This window comes from Halichoeres trimaculatus, unplaced genomic scaffold (genome assembly GCF_033239565.1).
Source record: "Halichoeres trimaculatus isolate MK-OKI-2021-1 unplaced genomic scaffold, fHalTri1.1 fHalTri1_scaffold_18, whole genome shotgun sequence".
NCBI lineage: Eukaryota > Metazoa > Chordata > Actinopteri > Labriformes > Labridae > Halichoeres > Halichoeres trimaculatus.
In genome coordinates, this window is record NW_027437196.1 from 3,880,108 (window position 1) to 3,900,702 (window position 20,595).

At 37.6% G+C, this 20,595-nt stretch overlaps 1 protein-coding gene across 1 annotated transcript in view; it reads left to right on the forward strand.

The window, feature by feature from the left end:
• LOC141807263 (cadherin-10-like) overlaps positions 1-20,595 on the forward strand; it is a 111,122-nt gene that overhangs the window by 24,323 nt on the left and 66,204 nt on the right. Inside the window, exon 2 of the mRNA XM_074693142.1 lies at positions 15,244-15,626. Within this exon, the coding sequence (XP_074549243.1) occupies positions 15,390-15,626 (237 nt within the window). The 5' untranslated portion in view covers positions 15,244-15,389. The remainder of the gene's footprint in view (positions 1-15,243; positions 15,627-20,595) is intronic.

Below are 20,595 nucleotides of genomic sequence, written 5' to 3' on the forward strand. Positions count from 1 at the left end.
ATACGACCTATAACTAGGGATGGGTACCGAATTAGGTACTTTTATAGGTACCGACCAAATTCTGTCAAAAGTACCTGATACTGATTCACACAAAATCGAAAGGTACCATGGTTAGGTACCTAAATGCACTCTTGTGACTGTGAGGGAGTGGAAGAGGAGGCCATTTTGCATGTTGGACATGAACACAACACGAAGAATAGATTTGTTAAATTGAAAAAAAATGTGATTTTTTTATTAAACAAAGTAATATTTATTACCACATAAACACAAAAAAGCACTGAAAACTGGTACCATTGAGTACTAATACCGATTGCCAGGTACTGGTAGGGATGGGTACCTTTCACATTTGAAACGATACGGTACCAATGCCCAGTACTTGGCAATTGGTACTGGTACTCAACGGTACCAATTTTCAGTACTTTTTTGTGTTTATGTGGTAAAAAATATCATTTTATTAATGATAGAGTATAAAAGTTTTTCACTTTGGTAAATTTATAATTTAATATGTAACCTTGTAATGCTGCGTTCGTGTCTATCATGAAAAATTGGCTACTCTTCCACGTCCTCACAGTCACAAGGATTCATTTAGGTACCTAAAAATGGTGCCTTTTGGTTTTACGTGAATCGGTACTCAGTATTTTTGACAGAATTCAGTCGGTACCCATAAAAGTACCTAATTCGGTACCTATCCCTAGGTACTGGGCATTGGTACTGTATTGTTTCAAATATGAAAGGTGCCCATCCCTACCTTTAACATGTTGAAAGTTCTGAATAGGAATCTCCTGTTAGGAAGTAATGTAAATTTCTTTGTGAGTTCAGTTCTTCAGTTAAACTTCAAGCTGGAAATCCTGAATCAGAGTTTTCTTGGGAAACTGTTAGCTAACTGCTAGGCTAAATTAGCTGCAGCAGACTAGTCAGCATAAGGTCCTGCAGCTCCGGCATAATGTAAGGAAAGGATGAGGGGATCATTAAGCTCAGAGGCTAACAATGTTGATGGATTGAAACATTTCTTATCGATTCTCAACAGGAAACAGTTTCAATTCCCATCCCAACAACAGACTAAAGCTTCTGCAGATAAAACTTGACCACACTTTTGTCAGGAAGATTCTTAGTTTCAAATCATCATGGGTCTACAGTTCTATCAAGATGTGTTGATCCTTTGACATCCCAAAACTGGCCGTTCCTAAACTTCAACCAGAGTGATGGCAATTTAATCTGATAACAGTTTTACACCAGACAACTATTTTCTTGCTACCAGTCAGATTAAACATTCTGTCAACAATGTTTTTGAATATATTTTGAGAGGTTTTGTTAGAACACCTTGCAGTGAGAGATGATCTGATATTCAGAAGCAGAGTCAGCTCAGAGATCTCAATCTTAGTACTCCTCCAGCGTCGTAGGTTGAATCTTAATTTCCACAAGAGGACTCGGGTGTTTTGCACCACTCGACTGACATTCAGTCAGAAATTTAGGTTCAGCTTTGCATTCCAATTTGACGGGGGATTTTCAGCTGTTTATTCGCCGGCGTTTTATGATGATGAATCTGCCCTCTTCAATCTGCAGACATTTTTTATTTTCCTGTGCGGTGATATCCCCCATCTGTGTGAAATCTCCTTTTTAGTGATCAATTTCCCCGCCTTAATCTGCGAGGCGTGTGTATCTGTACGTTAGACAGGAGTGGGGTGAAGTTATTTTCAAGACAATGTGGCAGTGTGTCTAGACGCTGTTTCTCAGCCGCACAAGAGATCAATATTTATTGACAGGCTTCCAGAGGGATTTTTTTTCTGTTTGGTCACATCTGTATCCGTTTCTCTGCAAGGGCGAGGCGTGTTTCTGTGCACGCAGGGAGCAGAAGTTCATCCAGCTACCCAGTTTTTGATAATTTGCCTGTTTTCCCAACTCGGTTGTGAGCCACTAACCCACATGGCCAAGATAACAAATGGAGAGCTCCAGATTTGGGTCGAGGCGCACGGTTGCCTGATTCACACTTGGGATTTACCTCTAAATTTCTCCAGCGAGCAGCAGAACATGGAGTGTGAATGACATGTTCTGTAAATCTGAGTCTTCTTAACAAACTGAGTCTTAGGAGAGGAAGAGGGGGAGGAAGGGGAGCAGGGACGGTGGAACAACCTGCTGCTGACACCTCCACACATTAGCAGCCTTTAAGGGCCTCCTCTGTGGGTTGTAACATGACCACGTTACCTGTGGCACCGGCGCCCATCCCACCTTCCCTATCCCTTTCCTCACCCTTCCTCCCCCCTCCCTCCTCCTCTGTGCTCATCGCCCTGGCTGACATTCTCTTCTCTCACTTTTAATTGCACCCCGGGGGCTCTTTCTGGGTTGCTGTGGAAGTCTTCGGCTCAACGGGCGCGATAGGGTGCTTTGCCGTGTCGCTCATATACCTCGTTAGGGAAAAAAACAGGAAAACGGGGGAGGTGGGAGACGCCAGATAGGGGGAGAAGAAGAGCAGGTCTACCCTTAGAGGTCGTTTCCGAGTCCAGATTAGGCTAAAATGCCACACAGGCCCATTGTGTATCGCACATGTGCAGTGGAAAGGCCATTAGCTGGCCAGATCCAATATGTATTGACGAATGCATTTGTGCGGCTCGCTGTGTCCCCGTCTCTATCCTCATCCTCCTGTGTTCGATAAAACCAATAGATACATTTAATAGCTAATTGTTCTGATTCAAAATGTTATCCCAGGCAATTCTTTGAGCGTGGAATCACGGGGCATTCAAAAATTGGCAGCAGACACATTAATCTTGCTTACCCGGCACCACAACACAATGCACGAGTCTTATTGCTCTACGGTGACTCCACACAATCTGTGACAGGCAATTTAAAGCAATTTACTTTTTCATTTTTTCATCAAGGGTTTTTTTTTTTAATGCAATTAAATGGCACATGATACGAAGCGGAGACGGGGCAGGCGAGAGCGAGACGGAAGGAGAGCGTGCGTGCGTGTGCGTAAGGAGGGAGAAAATAAAGGCAGCCTCGTGCTTGTTGTAAACACTGCCTCTTAACTGGGGGAATATAATTATGGTGTCATGTTCTATTACACACCTTCATTATGACGACGGTGCTCCCTGAGAAAGCAAACAGGGAAAGACGAGACCTGTGGCTCTTTTCCCCGAAAATCACCTCCAGCGACTGGCGCTCGAGGAAGAACAAGAACACTCATTCTCTCCTGGCACGCTCCCTGTCAGGGTTACACAGTCATGTTCAGGTTCCTCTCTCCTTCAAGGAAAATTTCAGCTTCATTGAAACTCCTGTTGGCGGTTTTGGCTATGAGATCCTTTGGGTAGCGCTGCACTTGCCAAGCTTGTTTCTGGGATCTGGAAGCACACTTACGTTGCTGCAGAGAAGTCTGACGAGGGAAAAAACAGATGGTTTGGAGGAATTTTACTTGGACGTCTTAACTGGAAGTGATGTAATAAAAATGAGCGCCCACATTAACAGCAAGTACAGCGGGTCAACAAGGAGTCTTTTTACTGTTAGGGATATTTCACACAAACACATTTTTGCCTAGATATTCCAAGTTTTGCTCTTTTAAAGCGTTCATATTGTGTTTTGTTTTCAAGAAATGATCATGTGTGACCTTGAAACAAACTGACTTTGGCTTCACTGCAAAAAAACAAAATCTTATCAAGTGTTTTTGTCTTATTTAAGTAGAAAATTGTCTTTTTATGAGCCACATTTAACTGATCAGTCCAGAAAATTGTCTTGTTTCAAGTTATTCAAAGACAAAATAAGGTGTGAATTGCTTCTAACAAGTAAAAAAAAAATCTGCCAATGGAGCAAGAAAAATCTGCTGAAAATTAACTTGAAAGTAGGATAATGTCTTAATACAAGTAACTTTTCTCTTGTTCCATTGGCAGCAATCCAGACCTAAAATAAGACATTTTTCTCCACTAGTCAGGTGAATGTTGCTCATATTAAGTCTAAAAAGATACTATCTACTCAAAATAAGACAAAACACTTGATAAGATTTCAGGTTTTGCAGTGTGACTTCCAGGAAAAAGCGCAAGAAGCTGAAAGATGTTGAAAAGGAGCTCAACCCAGATGTTTCTTATGACTTATGTTATTGTGCATCATTTCCTCTTCATTATGGAAACATAGAATTCACCAAGTTACACCGACGAGGAGATTATCAAAGCAAGAAGTGAGTGCATCAGATTTAGTAATCAGACTTTGTTCCATCGCCAGGTACGAAAGGTCAAAGTTGATCTCAGAAGAGGACGCTCTGTAAACAGTGATGGATGTTTTCTAAAGTCTATTTTATAAATCAAAACACAGGAAAACTCCAAGGCACTCACTTTTAGACCTTTGAGATCCATTAATTTTCAAGGCATGGCTTTGGCAGACCTTGAAATAAACTTGTTTTGGCATCAAGTCACTGTAAGGGTAAAGAGATGTGATGGGGCTCTTTTGTATTCCTTTCCCACTGATGGCAATCTGTTATTTGTTTGTGGGTTATTGGAGTGAAGATTAGAGATGTGCAAGTTTAGAAAAGGAAAAAAAACTAAATGTCACTGTCCCCAAGAAAGTAGGCCTAGAGTATTGGTCAAATGTTGTGTCTAAGCTGTAATGCAGCCACTTTCCTCTAGCGGGGGCTGTAGGTTCAACGCTCAACTACCCGGATGTAAACAAGCACAGACGTCAGGGTTTATCAAACTTGTAACCAGGACAGATACAGAATGACTGAAGGTTGGTGGTGCTAGCTCTGCTAGTGTTAGCCATGTTTAGCAGTTAGCGGTTGTTTTTAGCCTTCAGGCTGTTAGATTCCATAAGTAGCTGCGTCAACTTAGCTATGCTCAACTTTGACGGCTTTTCTGAGTATTTCCAAACCCTGAGACATTTAGGTTAGTCATGTTTAATATCAGATCATGTTTCTAAAGTCTCAGCTTCCATTCTGTAATTTTACCTCAAAGTTTTTTCCCCCCTCATGTCTTGTTTTTTTGTAAATACCTTCAGACATAATGGAAAGCAAATTATTTTTATGACTAATATTTATTCCTAAGTAGATTTTGAGCTTTTGGTACAAACTTATTGTCAAAAGTAAAATATTAACCTTTGTTGATTTTTATTAATACAGTTTCATTTCTTCACCTTTTAAAACAATTTACAATTTTGGACATAAAGCACATATTTATCATTTTGAAGTTATTTTAATGCTGGGGCTGTAGGTTTAGTTAATAGTGACTGCTCCTATAGTAAAATGGTCAACTACCAGGATATAAACAAGCACAGACAACAGGTTGCATCAAGCAGTATAACATGGAGAAACTTGTAAGGAGGAAATATATATATAGTATGACTGAAAGTTGGTGGTGCTAGATCTGCTAGTGTTAGCCACGTTTAGCAATTAGCTGTTGTTTCTAGCCTTCGACTGTTAGATTCCACAATTAGCTGTTTCAACCTAACGAGGCTCAACTTTGACAGCTTATCTGAGTAATTTCAAACCCTTCTTGTTTTTGTCAACACCTTTAGACACAATTTTAAATAAGTTATTTCTACATCTAATTTTTATTTCTAAATAGATATTGAGCTTTTGTATCATTTTGTTTTGATCTTTTCTACAAACTTAATGTCAAATGTTAAATAATTACCTTTGTTGACTTTTATTAATACAGTTTCATTTCTTCACTTTGAAAAACAATTTACATTTTTGGACATCAAGCACATATTTATCATTTTTAAGTTATTTTAATGAATCACTAGCATTCTTAAAAAAAAAAACAAAAAAACATTATGTCAACATATTTTAATGTTAATATTATTGTTTATTTGACTTTTTCATAAACATTTTATTTGTGATTTAAACAACAATCATCAACAACCAGAACGGTAATGTTCCAGCATGAATAGAAGCATTATTTACTTTGAATATTTTAAAACCTACTGTTTTTCAATGCAAGCTTTCACAACACCAATGTTATTTCGCTGACAGAAATTGATGCTTTTATTTTTTTAGACAGATGATGATTTTTCCAAAGTTTTGCTTGTGACGAGTACATATCTGATCAATCAAAGTGCTTGTTGTTGACACATCTACCAAAACATTCAACATGGCTGACCGCTTAATTGTGTTGGGTATAGACAGGCGCGTCAAAATATCCCTCCAAATTTTTCGCAATTTCTTGTTGTTTATTCACGTCACCGTTGGTGTGCAAGGGCTTTTATAATATGGAGAAAATTAGGAGTTTAACTTGATACAAAACTATGAAAACAAAAGTTTGATCTGTTTTCCACATTTCCATTTTGAGGACCCCTGACGTAAATAAAGCAGCATGATGTTGGTATCAGTGGAGACAGAATCATCTAGGAAATAGAGCAATATGTGGCCATAGTTAGTCTGATTTTCTGCAGATTGGCTAAATTCAGTTTTAATTAGGTCACAGGCTGAAAAGTTTGGGAATCCTTGGACGTGGAAATTGGCCGTTTGGAACATCCTGAGTGGAGAAGATGCAGACGTATAAAGATTCAACATTGTGGCTGTGTCTATTTCTAGCCAAGACTTTTGAGGCTAATAAATGGATTTAACATATAAGGATATATATATTTGTTTTCTTGTGATTTAAAGTCCCTCTTTATCTCCGTCTGAGGAGTACCTCAAAGATACTCAGCTGAAGTCTAGGTAGAACTCCCTTTCTGTCCTTTATTGGACTATTTTTGGCTGCACCAATTAGTGTGCTTAAACTGGGGGTTAGCGAGGTTTCTCAGCAATTATACCCATCATTTTTAATCTGGATAATTAACTTTGTGCCAATAGAAGCAAAGGCCACCGCTTGGAACAAGCTCCAGTCTGTAGGAAATTGGAAACACCCTTCAAGCCTCTTTTTCCCTCAGCTTCACTTTCATACAGTACAAATGTAAAGAGGCAGGCATTTTGTCGTAGCCACCGGGCTACATGAGGCACCATAGCATTCTTAACCGGCTGTGACATTTTCTGACGTAGCAAAATAAAGCTCTGGCTGACGTCCTCTTGATCGCGGTCTCTTGTCAAGAGAATTATCAGGGCATGGAGCTGTACAATATGGCTTCCAGGGTGTGACAAATGTGGTCAAGGGGCCAGCGCTCCTTAGGGACGGCGGGGCCCTCCATACAGAGAAAGCATTAGCTTTCCACTGTGACATTATGAAGAAATCTATTGGAAAGGCCGGCTTCCCAGTGCTGCGGGACTCGAGGTAGAAAGCTTCATGAGTCCACCCCAGAGACCCACTGGTATTTCCAACTATGCTGAGGCCTACAGCAAATCAATAGCTCAAAGTCCCACATGCTCCTCAACGGCGTCAATTAAGTAAATTCATAAAGTCGAGTGCGCTGGGAGTTGGGGGATGAAAATAAAAAGGGAAAATACTAGAGAGAGGGGAAAAAGGAGCAGAGAAAAATCATCCAGTCATCTTGCAAATTTGGATAGGAAACAGAGCTACCGCCATGAGATTTGCGGCTTAGAGAAGTAGAGACTGGTGGTCTGGGAGACTATTTCTCCACGGGTATTATTAAGAAGCCTGACAGTCCATCTCACTTTCACCTGCCTCCATCAGCACACGCACTGTTGACCCGGGAGTCTTTTTTTCCCCCTGCCCGTGCTGAGCCAGGCAGAGGACACATGCAAAGTGACTGGCTTTCAGCGAAAAGCCCAGCGATAATGCATATCAGCTCAGGCCTATGCAAGCAAAGTAGGCACAGGCAGGGGGGATGGGGATGGAGGGAGGGAGGCAGGAGGGGGAGGGTGCAGAGAGGAGTGCTATAAACTGCAACGCATGAGGGAAAAGAGAAAGAGGGGACCTAACCCCCCAGCTTCCACTGCTCGCAATTTGCCTCATAAGGGGAAAGCAGGGCATGCCTTGGCTGCCTCCAGAAGACAGGTAGCGTAATGGATGGGCCAGTCTCCCAGCCTGACTGCTGACGCTGCTCTGACAGGACGTTTCTACCTCTCCTTGACTCCTTCTCTCTCCCTGTTTGCCCCTTAGTCTTGTCACGTTAACTACATCTGATATCAAAAACTTTTAGCAAGTAAGTTCTCGATTGCCTAAACTCCACTTGGGCATCACATCTAGAGGGCGTAAACAAACACCAGGGTAGGAATTCTGGGTTAGAGTCGTAGATCTTCCTCAAGTCGGTTTGACATTGTCGGGCCAGCTCAGAATCTCAGGTGTCAGCCCCCAGAGTAATGTGCAGATGTGTTATCATCCACGATAGAAGCGCCTAAACTGATGCTACTGATACCAAAGCAACTTAAACAGCTGTTAGTTTATAAAGTGTCCAGACCAGGGATCTGCAACCTTTACTTTCAGAGGAGCCGTTTTGCCTCAGCACAGCTGGATTACAATCATCCAGAGGCCACATCTAATTTATCTACACAGTAAAGTGTATAACATTCTTGACGTAAGAAAATCTCGTGATTAATTATCTAAAAGAGAAGTTGTTCAAAATATTAAAATTGTACATGGGATGTTTTGGGCTTTAGATGAATTTACAAAAAAAACAAAAAAACAACAGAAATTAAAAAAAAAAAAAAAAATTTAGAGATTGCTAAAAATGCAAAATAATTGAAAAGTTACAAAATGTTTCAAAAATCTCAAGAAAATTAGATGTAAAAAATGTGCATTTTTGTTTTTGAATTACATATATTTGGAAAAAAAGTTAAGAAAAAATGAATTTTCAAAAATGTGTCCAAATTTAAAAACAAATGAAATATTAAAAAATGGTACAAATTTAAAATGAATACAATTTTAGAAATTTGTAAAAAAAAAAATATATATATATATATATATATATATATATATATATATATATATATATATATATATATATATATATATATATATATATATATATATATATATATATATAAATAAAAAATAAAAAATAATAAAAAGAAATTCAACAAATCATACAAATTTGAAAACAAATGAAATATCAAAAAATGTGCATGTACAAATAAAAAAAAAAAAAAAATTCAAAAAAGTGTACAATTTTTAAATAAATGAAATTTATTTAAAAAATGAAAGAACACATTTATCTGATGACATCTATTGATCATTTTGCTCCATGAATATTTTTTTGTTCTTTGCAAATGTTTTGCCACATATTAAGCATGTATAGAGTTGGCAGTTAAATAAGTCCATCCACACAGAATTAAAATCTGTCTTTTCTTCCAGATTAGTCTTTTTGTAGATGTAGTTATCTTCCCAGGGCTGTAAAACTTGAGGTTAGCCACAGGTGCATGGAAAGTTGGTGGGCTGTTGATGTTGTAGGAGGTGAAGTAGAGCAGTGGCAGGCTTTATTGACAGATGGGATGAAGATTTAGTTTAACTAAATGTTAACACAGGATTTTAATTTAGTGTCATATTTTAATATTGTTTTAAAGCTACAAGGAGTCAAATAGCTGCATGAGACTCCAGAGCCACAGGTTGAAGATCCTTGGTCTAGACTGTGGACGTATTTTGGTTCTCATCCTGGATTTTGATAACAACTGAAAGGATGAACTGGTAACAGTGACCTTTGTTTGGATATCTATCTAGTGGGAAAGAGGATTTCTATTCTGAAGAGCTTAAATACAGCTGCTAAGAGACTGTTGCTGCTTTATTTTGGTTTTAATCTCTTTATGATGTTTGAGATCATTGCCCAGACAAAAACAGGCCAAGGTTTATAAGCTGGATCCACAGAGATACTCTGGACTGCTCGAAAGTGAGATGGCTTACAAGGTAGGCCTTTATCACCAAGTATCACACAGGCCACCTAGATGTTTTTATTTTTTTTTATTTTTATTTTTTTATTTTATTTTATTTTTTTTTTATGTTGTTGTTGTTTTAGCCCTAAAAAGGATGAAAATCCTGCCAGGAAAGCTCATCATTCTCTTCTTTCAGGAACTGTTTTTTTATTTTTCTCTTGCCCAAATAGTTGAAGAGTTACGGTAATGAGAACGGCTCGTATCAAGCATTGCCTGTGATCGAAACATGGTTGCACATTGCTTTCTTTTGATGTTTCCATAAAGCTTGTCTTTTCTTCTTCAAGAAACTGATTAGATTTTCTTGCTAGCCTAAATGGTTGAGCAGTTACAGTAATTTAAGGCAGGTTGCTTTTGAATTGTTTGTATTTTTGGTCATAACACAGTTAATGATATGTCTATTTCTCCTTTTTGGGAACAAATGTATGAAAAGTGAATATTAGTGTCTGGGTTTCAGGATTTAGGACGTAGTTTAGTTGATTAAATGATTGAACGTCAATTTTGCTAGTCAGAGCTCAAATTCCTAGTTCTTAAAAGAGAACACCTGTATTATTCCCTTTTTTCATTTTAGTTTTGAATCTCTTTGGTTTCTTTCTCTGTTTGTTTTCATGCTCTCTTCACTTGAGCTTCAGAATCTGACGACATATAGAGCTTTAGCTTGCTAGTTATCTTGCTAACACTGTTCTGCTATGTGTTAGCTGAGGACTGGCTGCTTGGATTTCATTTTTACCTGCTCTTTGAGGACAACTAAAGGGACATTACAACTATTTCTGATTCTTTAACATAAACCTCTATGACAGCTAACCCCTGCTTTCATTGAGTTTTTAGTTTAGGGCAAATACGCCTGAACAGAGAGGTCTTATATGATCCTGCTCCACTTTCATCTGGCTGTGATTATAAATAGATAACTGAATATCTTTACTGGATCCTTACAAGAAGAGGTCATTAATTATTTGTTGCAAAAGTTTGCCAAAGTACACTAAAGTCAGGCAGTGAGCTACCCTTAAAATAAACAAGCTAAAATGCTAGTTGTGTTAGCATTTTATCCATTTCAGACAAAAGTGAATGCATTATGAGCTTTTTTGTCTTTAAAGCCTATTTTTGATTACAAGTTATTGAAGTTTTTGAAAAGGCAGAAAAACATTTTTGGCTTCAGATGAAAAAAAGATTCATATGGCAGTCTGCTAGCTCTGGAGTCCCAGACCAAGATACTTTGAGACACTCACTTTTTGTTATATCTTAATATTTGATGTGCAATGTGCCCTGCTTTTATAGTCACACCTTTTCCTCATTTCTTTTCCTTCCTGGAGCAAAGCTTTTTAAAAATGCTATAAAAAATAGAGTCACATCTCTTCCGCCTCTTAGCTTATAGTGATCTGTGTCTCACAGTTAAACTTGCTTTCTTTATCCTGATATACAAAGATATTTATGTGCAGAAAAGTTGGAAAAGTTTCTGTAATTATTGCTCTGAGGAAAGAATCACCAAGTGTATTTACACAATGTTTGAATCGTCAGTGAACAGGGAGAGGAAACTGTCCTTGTAAACATCTGCCGGAGGAACACACAGAGCCAAATAGCTGAAAACACAAAACTGTATCAAACTCTCCATTTTGTTTTGAACTAGCGCTTTTTTACGCCGCAAACAGCTTGACAGACAGGCACAGAAGTGAAAAATATGCAGCTACTGTATTTTTGTTTATCCAGCCGACAAAGACGCCCAGCCGACATCAAAACCCCCCCGTTGGAAAAGTTGCTATGAAGCTGTCCCAGTCGATGTGGTGAGACATCTGTTTGTTCAAAGCTCAGCAGTTGTTCTTTATGTTTTTGTTCATTTCGATGGAATCAGACTCTCAAATACTGAAGCTAGCGCTGGTATCTGAGAGGAGATTGTGGTTCTTGCTCTGTAGCCTGTACCGCTCCTCTCATTCCTTTCTCTTCAGCGTGTCTGGCTCCACAGGTCAGCAGATTTAATTCACGTCCAGAGACATTTTCTGCTTTTTCCTGAACATTCAGTGTAAGGATACAGACGCGCCAAATGTACATCAGACTTTGCCCTCCCACTCCCTCCCCCTGGTCTTCTGAGAACGTGCGATAGGGAGACACGCCGCAGACGCTTCCCAGCGGACCTGCTGATAACCCTCCCTCCACATCCCAGTCGAGGAACACTAGCGGCCTGGATATCGCCCAGCCGGAAAGGAATAATGAGAACAAAAGCAGAATACATGGCCTTCTTTCTCTTCCTACCCCCTCCTCCTCCTCCAACACCTCCATCCTGCGCTCTTCCTCTTGTTCCGTTTTCCTTTTCTCACATTCTGCGCCGGCCTTCAGAGGACGGTGGACAGAGAATGAGGAGATGTGATTGAGAGACGGAGAGCGCAGATATTCCAGGGCCCACGACAAGGCCCTTCTCTGTGGTTTGCAAACAGTCATTTTGTTCGGTATCTTTACACGGATCTTAAGGTAATAAACTGGGGTTGACATTGCCCAGGGTCTCCATTGGCATTCTGCTGGGCCTGATAACAAAGTGTGCAGGAGCAGATTGTTTAAAAAGATAGAGCGGCCGCTCCACACAGAACCTGGCGCTCTATTAGATGTTGATTCAGAAGCTTAATGTAGATAAAGTCGCTCTACACATGCTGTACAAGATGTAAGTCCATACATTGATGTGTAATATTTCTAATCTGATATTTATCAGGATGGGCAGCTCTCTGCCTGCCCATCAATCAGATGATTGACATGCAGCATCCCGTGTGTATACATGGATGTATATCAGGGATGTTGAGGTGTGGGGGTGTGAATATGAGTGTGTGGTTGCAGAAATGTCAATCGAATGAAGAGCTGCTCTCCAGAACGCTTGACTCGTCCTCTATTTGACTACATTAAATCTTTTGTTTATTTGTTTTTAACAGTACAAACAGCAAAAATACTTCCTTTAAATGTATTTGTGTGGAAGATGGGATTTAACAAACCCAGCTCAATTTTATGGCACCATTTAATGGGCAGATAAACAGGCTTTACAACAAAGAAATTATCTACAAGCACACAAATTGTCTTACTTTCAAATTGAGTTTAGTTATTTTTACTTGTTAATTCTTATTTGGCTGAGAATTTAATCCATACATGTCAGAAATTTGCTCCTCACACCCTAAGGTAACATCTTCAAGTAGATGCTTCTGTTAGATGACCTCTGTATATATGAAGTCATATTTTAAGACACATATTTTACCTTTTTAAAAAAGAAAGAATTTAAATTTTGCCAGATTATTATTATTATTAATATTCACATTATTCACATTATTCACATTATTCACATTATTCACATTATTTTTTATTTTAATTATTTTTTTTATTTTTTATTTGAAGCTCTTTACTATGTTGCTGATCAACATCAGGCAAGGGACTGCCAATGAAAGATGACCTCACTACATATATACTCATATTTTAAGACACATATTTAACCTATTTTAAAAAGAGGATTCACATTTTGCTAAAAAATAGCCAAAAAAAGGAGGCAGAAACAGTAATTAATTGATTGTATTTAGCTTTCCCTCATGTAAGTGGGTGGTTGGTCAAATCAAATAATTAAAAAAATTAATGAATAATAATTAAAAAAAAAAATAAATAAATAAATAAAAAAATGTATAATAATAATAATAATAATAATATTTATTATTATTATTATTATTATTATTATTATTATTATTATTATTTTTATTATTATTATTATCAGTATTTTTATTATTAGTAGTAATTGGTTGCAGTCCTCATATGATTTGCAGTCCCTTGCCTGATGTTTATTGGCAACATAGAGAAGAGGCACAAATTGAAAGTAAATAAATGAATAAATACATGAATAAATAATAATAATAATAATAAACATAATAATAATAATAATAATAATAATAATAATAATAATAATAATAATAATTATTATTATTATTATTATTATTATTATTATTATTATTATTATTATTATTATTATTATTTATTCATTTATTTATTTACTTTTAATTTGTGCCTCTTCTCTATGTTGCCAGTAAACATCAAGCAAGGGACTGCTAATGAAAATTATCTGGCTAACCTGGGTACGTTTACATTCTTATAAATGCCAATTCCTCAAAATAAATAAATAAATATCAACAGACATTTTTAACCATGCATATTGTAGAAAAACATTCAATCAGTCGCCGTTCTCATATGACTCTTGTAGAGGGTGCTGAGAGAATTGACCCATGGTTTAGCCACGCCCCCACTTACAAACAATGAACATTCACTTACAGCTGTTATGGCAGGTGTCACGGTAGGAGACATTGTACAGGATGCTACTGATGATTTTTGGAGACAGAAAGATCACAGATCATCTAAAAGCCACCCAAAAGGCTCTAAAGTCCACATTGGAGGGAAAATGAATCACTTTATGGTTGAGCAGGTCGATGAAACCTGATGAACGGCATCTGGTTAGCATCAGCGTCTCAGACAACGGGGTGTGTTTTGGTTATTGGAGCCCCAATATTTACAGCCATTTCCCAGCTAGGAGCTAACGCTCAGCTAACTTTAGCTATCATTAGATAAAATCTTAAAGCAGTGGTGGTTCTAGTGTTAAAGATAACTTCATATTTCTTTACAGCAAAGTCACAATCTGCTGCCTTTGAGGATACCTTGTGTTGGAGCTGCATGTACCCCATCAACACTGTCCGACTGTTTTTAAACTTAAAGTCTCACAAAACCATCATAAAACCAAACAATTTCTTACTTTCTACAATGCATTTTAATAGACGTCCAAGCAGAGAATGCTGCACTGTGATTGGCTCATCGTGTTTGAGGGCAGGACTTAGCCATAAGATTTCAATCATGCATATGAGGTTGTTTGTAATTAAAAAAAGGAATATTGGCTGATTGTCTGTAATACTCTTGTTTGTAGCCTGAAATCACCCTTAGCTGCTGCTCTTTAAATAAAAAATAAGGCTTCATAAATTCTGTATTAACTCCTGGATTTTGGATGATTTCAGGCTCTGTTGATTGATTTGTGGTGTACCAAAGGTCACGTCAGATCCGCCATCCCGGCATCTTAAGGTCAACCAAAAGTGGAAGTTTAACAGATTGTAGAAAACTGCTGTCAGAGACACCGCCTGAGAGCAGAAACAAGTTCGAGTCATGAAATCAGGTCAATTGATTCGAGTGAAACAGCCTAATGTTGGTCTGCATTTCTGATTTTCTTTCCTTTTTCATTCATAGTCTGCATTTGTGTTAAATTTCTATGATTTTACACTTTAAACACTTAACTTCCTTTATTGATTCTTGAAGCTTAAGGCTCATATTTTGAAAGACAACTTTTCACTCCCCGTCTGCACTCAGGTTTGATTCGACCTGAAAAGTGCTGCATCTTCAAAAGGCCTCGTGTTTGTCTCGACAGTGGGTTTATGAAACAAAAAGAAGAGCGTGTTCAGTAACAAATTGCTGCCTCTCCTCCCAGTATTGACGCTCTGTTTTTCTTGTAAACGTTCCAGGTGCTGTTTGCCGCCCTGCGAGAGTCTGAGGAGCCCTTCCTGCTTCAGTAGATTACAGCATGTGGACTGATCCGATACTCTGACCAGAAACCAGCGGACTGAGACGACTGAGGGAGGGGAGAAGAAGGCGGTGAGGTGGTGCGGCCATGGATCGACGGAAAGTTTGCGTGTTGATGGTGCTGTGGGTTATAGCGCACCTTAGCTCACCGGGTTTAGGGCTCAGGGCCCTGAGGAGGACTACAGGGGGGCGGAAGGGGTCCATGGGGCTTACAGGAGAGGACGCCAATGGGGTACCGCTGAGGCGCTCCAAGCGAGGCTGGATGTGGAACCAGTTCTTTTTGTTGGAGGAGTACATGGGGACGGACATGCAGTATGTTGGAAAGGTAGAGCCACAACCTACTTTTTCTCTCTTTGTTTTCCACACACACACTCTCAGTGGATCACATCTGTCACATAAAGGCAGTGGTAGACAACAGCTGCTGAGTGTGATCACACACACTCACGTACATGATCTGATATACCTGATCCCAGCGTGCTCTGATTAAAGCAGCTCAATGAGCCGCTCACAGATGAGTCCACGACGGATCAGCTCATCTGATCTGAAACTAAATATAAACACACAATGAACACAGAATACACACTGAAAAAAAAACTCAGAAACTCTAACAGAGTATATTAGAAATTTAACACCAGTCTGGTTATTGTTTGTCCTCAAAAGACACCAATATATCCTGTTAACCAGAGCGGGGGGCTCATTCTTGATATAACAGTTTATTTTAAAGTTTCAACCAGTTTAACATGACATAAAATAAAAAATAAAGCACATCATTAAAAATGTCCATGGTAGAAAAAAATTAAATTGGTTGAAGACAGTGCTGAGAGAATTGCAAACTGCAGTAGGGTGTTAAAAAAAATAAGATTTCAACCCATGTATGTGCAAAATGTTGTCAATATATATACAAATAACTGAGATAGGCATATTTTTTGTGATGCAGCATTGGCTGGTTATTTGTAGTACTGTGTTTGCAGTCCAAAAAATGTTGGATGAGGTGAGTCTAGAGCTGACTGCAAGTGCAAGCTTGTTTTGGTAAAGTTCAATCCCCCCTGTCAAAAAGGTAAACAAAAAAAAAAAAACACTAAATCTGTTAAGATTTTTTATATTTATTCATCTTTTTTAAAACTGGTGAAAATAGCGAGGAATATTGTTTTAAGTTGGCTGTGACAAGTAATTTCAAGTGTTAAAATGAAGTAAACAAGGAGCCAAATGTCCAAAATATGAGCTAAAAATTCAAATTTCATTCTTTCTGTAATATTAAATATTACCAAATAAGTTCATGGGGGCAAGAAAATACAACTAATGTAGGTAAAACAATTTTTTCCTGTTTCTAAGAGTGTTGATGCCAAAAAATATATATTTTTTTTATTGATAAAGAGTAGAATAGTATCAAATAGAATATTCTTTATTGATCCTCCATGCAGAACCTTTTTTTTTTTTTTTTTTTTTTTTTGGTCACAGCAGCTCACAATGTGCAAAAATGCAAAAATGCAAAAAAAAAAAAAAAGGAATATATATTCAACAAAAGTCAGAATATGTTATTAGAAATTTATAGAAATATAGAAAAGTAAAAAAAAAATACGATTTACAATTACATATACATAAGTCCAATTATGAGTACTGACATGACATGCAAAAAAGGCTTGTACTATTTGAATTCTGGATGGCAAAAGGTGTGAGTTTTAACATATATTATTGCATCTTAAGAAATTTTGATTTCATAGAACTTCTACAAGTTTAGTCATTGAGAGGGCTTTTATTTATCAGAGGGAACAATGAAGTCCCTCTCAGTTGTAGCAAAGCAGCTTTAGTCCAATAATATAGTTTTCAATATTTCAACATCTTTCAAAACAACTTCCAATGATGAAAATCAATCCAGGGAATACAAAGTTGTAGTTCCTCAAGTGTCCACTGGAGGCTGGCATCAAAAGTGAAGAAAACTCCATTTAACCCTTCGCAAAAGTGTTGATATTTACAGCTGTATTCAATATGTTTTCAGCCTGGTTCAGCAGAAAGTTTTGGCCTTAGCAACTCAACTCTTCTTCCTCAAAACCATCAAAGAAGATTTTTGAAGAAGTGTGCAGAAGTTTGGATTATTTAGAGCATGATTAGATGATACACATGGTGGATCTTCACAAGGGGCCTACGTGATCACCTCACCTCCTTCTCTTTGCCTGAATCTGGACTTATCAAAAGTTAGTTTAGAAGAAAGAGAAAAAGAATTTTTCAACTTGGTGACCACCTGCTGTGAGCTCCACAACACCTCCTCAGAAACCAATGCGTCTATATTTTATGCAGGCAATGCTTCATACATAACTTAGCCAAATTTCTTCTTTTTTAAGATGGGCTTCGGTCTCTTGGGGGGGAAATGGGAGCTGGACCCTCATGAGACCTGAGCCTCTAGAAATTTCATCTGAATTTAAAATCTGCCACAGTTTTTCCATTTCTGTCAGCAGTTTGGTCGGCCTGGAATAAAGGAAGCACTCTGTGGTGGGTGTCAGCGGCTAATAACTCACCACTGTTCAGAAAAGGAGGAAAACAATGACACAGAGAGAAACTTTATTATTTCTGAGTACACTGTGAGGGGAGAGCAACCTTTGTTCTCTATCCCATTATACAAGAACAGACTGGAGGTGGGTGGGTTGACAAGGCCAAGTGGATAAGTGATCTAGAAGACGTGCAGACAGCAGACCTCTTTAGTGACAATGTGTTTGCTGAACAACAAAGGAACAACTTCCCTTTGACAAATTATCACTTCTAGATGACCTGGCCTGTGTGCTCCGGGTTTATTTATCAGTCTCTCTGCTTTATGTTGCTTCAATCAGAGTCTTTGTTTCCAATGCAAAAACAACTTTTACTTTTTCTATTTTCGTCCTTTGGTTCTGTCTTATCAACACATTTAAAAAGTCAGAGTTCACTGTCTTCTTGAGCCGAATCCTCCCAGTCTGCCAGTCCAAATTAATTAAAATTTTCCATGTCGTTAGTTTCCTTTGTGCACAACCGCCTCACACACAAAAGATTTTCTCTTGACAACTTTTTCTATTACTTCTTTTTTTCCTGAAAGCACCCAAAAAAGACTGAGCAATCTTGTGTATTTTTTTTTTCTTTTTGGCACTATAATCAGTTGAAAGTGGACAAAAAATCCTGTGTATTGATCATTATGTGGTTCAATAGAGTAGAAATAAAGAAGACAAAAGCAGGTGAGTCAGGTTTTTTAGCTAGCATGCCAGTGAGTCAGCAGATTTCAAGCTAGCAGCCAAACATTCATTAATTTCCAACCCACCTCTTTTTTATTGATTTTATTTTTTTATTTTTTATTTTTTATTTAACTCTTTTATCTAACTGGATAAAAAAATGTTTTATTATACACATATTTGTCATATAAATGCAGAGAGATAAAGGCTTAGCTAAAGCTAGTGCAAGCTCTGCTAGTGTGGCAGTGAGTCGGCAGGTTTGAGTTAGCATGAAAAGCATTCAAACATTTCCAACGCACTATTTTTTTATTTTCTTCATTTATCTGTTAATTCACAAATCCTGATTATTTTAATTGTTTTATTCAACTTGTGACGTTTTCATCATCACATATACATCATACAGACTCTGAGACAGTGTATCGCTCGGAAAAAGTTAGCGCAAGGTTAGCTGAAATGCCGGTGAGTCAGCAGATTCTAAGATGCATTTCATTGAAAAAACTCAACCTTGGTAATTTTTTAAATCTACTTTTGATGATATATATGTGGATAAAGGATTTTGTGTCCTCTAACATTAAATTATAACAATGCTTAGATAAAGCTAGCACAAGCTCAAGCAAAGTGCCAAGGTGTCAGCAGATTTTAAGCTAGCAGCCAAAAATTCAAATATTTCCTACCCACTGCTTTTGTATTGTCAAACATACATTTGTCATACAAATACAGAGAGATAAAGGCTTAGCTAATGCTAGGGCAAGCTCTGCTAGCATGCCAGTAAGTCAACAGGTTTTGAGTTAGCATGACAATCATTTAAATATTTCCAACTCACTACTTTTATTGTCTTCATGTACCTGTTGATTTAGAAATCCTGATTATTTTAACTGTTTTATTCAACTAATGATGTGTTTCCATCATCAAATATACATCACAGAGACGCTAAGAGAGGTTAATGCTCAGAAAAAGTTAGCGCAAGGTTAGCTGGCATGCCAGTGAGTCAGCAAATTTTAAACTAGCATGCACTTTATTGAAATAACTCCACCTTGGTACTTTCTTTTTTACTACTTTTGATTGTTTTATCATCACTTGATGTTTTTTTTCTTCTTACATCAAATTCTAACGATGCTTAGATAAAGTTAGCACAAGCTCAAGCAAAGTGCCAGGGTGTCAGCAGATTTCAAGCTAGCAGCCAAACACCAAAATATTTCCACCCCACTGCTTTTTTATTTTCTTCATTTAACTGTTGATTTATAAATACTGAAAATGTAACCCTTTTGTCCTACTGTTTTTTTTTTGTTTTTGTTTTTTTTAATCATACATACATTTGTCATTTAAATGCAGAGAGATACAGGCTTAGCTAAAGTTAGGGAAAGCTCTGCTAGCGTGCCAGTGAGTCAGTAGGTTTGGAGTTAGCATGACAACCATTCAAATATATCCAATTCACTACTTTTTATTGTCTTCATGTTATTGTTGATTTAGAAACCCTGATTACTTTAACTGTTATTTTCAACTAATGACATTTCCATCAGATAGGGGCTAGACTAGCATGCACTTCATTAAAATAACTCCAACTTGTTTTTTTTTCTACTTTTAAATAGTTTTAATTATTTTACTCTGTTTCAAACCGGGTAAAGCACAAGTAGTGTGCCAGTGAGTCAGCAGATTTTAAGCTAGCAGCCACATGTAAACACCTCCAACCAATACTTCTTTGTCCTATAAATCCTGTTATTTTGGATGTTTTATTTAACAGGATGAAATATTTTCATCATCAAACAGATGCTAAGGAAGCTAAAAGCTTAGATTAAGTCATCGCAAGCTTAGCTAGCATACCAGTGATTTAGCAGTTTAAAACTAGCATGCCCTGCATTCAAATATTTCCAATCCACTACTTTTTATATTTTAGATCCTGAATAAATGAACAGTTTGATTAACTGGATAATGTTTTTTTATTATCATACAACTATAGCACAGATGTTAAGAGGAATATGGGCTCAGATACATTTAGCGCAGGTCAGCTAGCAGCCCATAAAGCACCACTGAAGCATGTAGCTTGTTTTTTTTTTTTATTGTTAGAGTAATCAGTCTGTATGTTGTTAAGAAGAGGAAAATTTA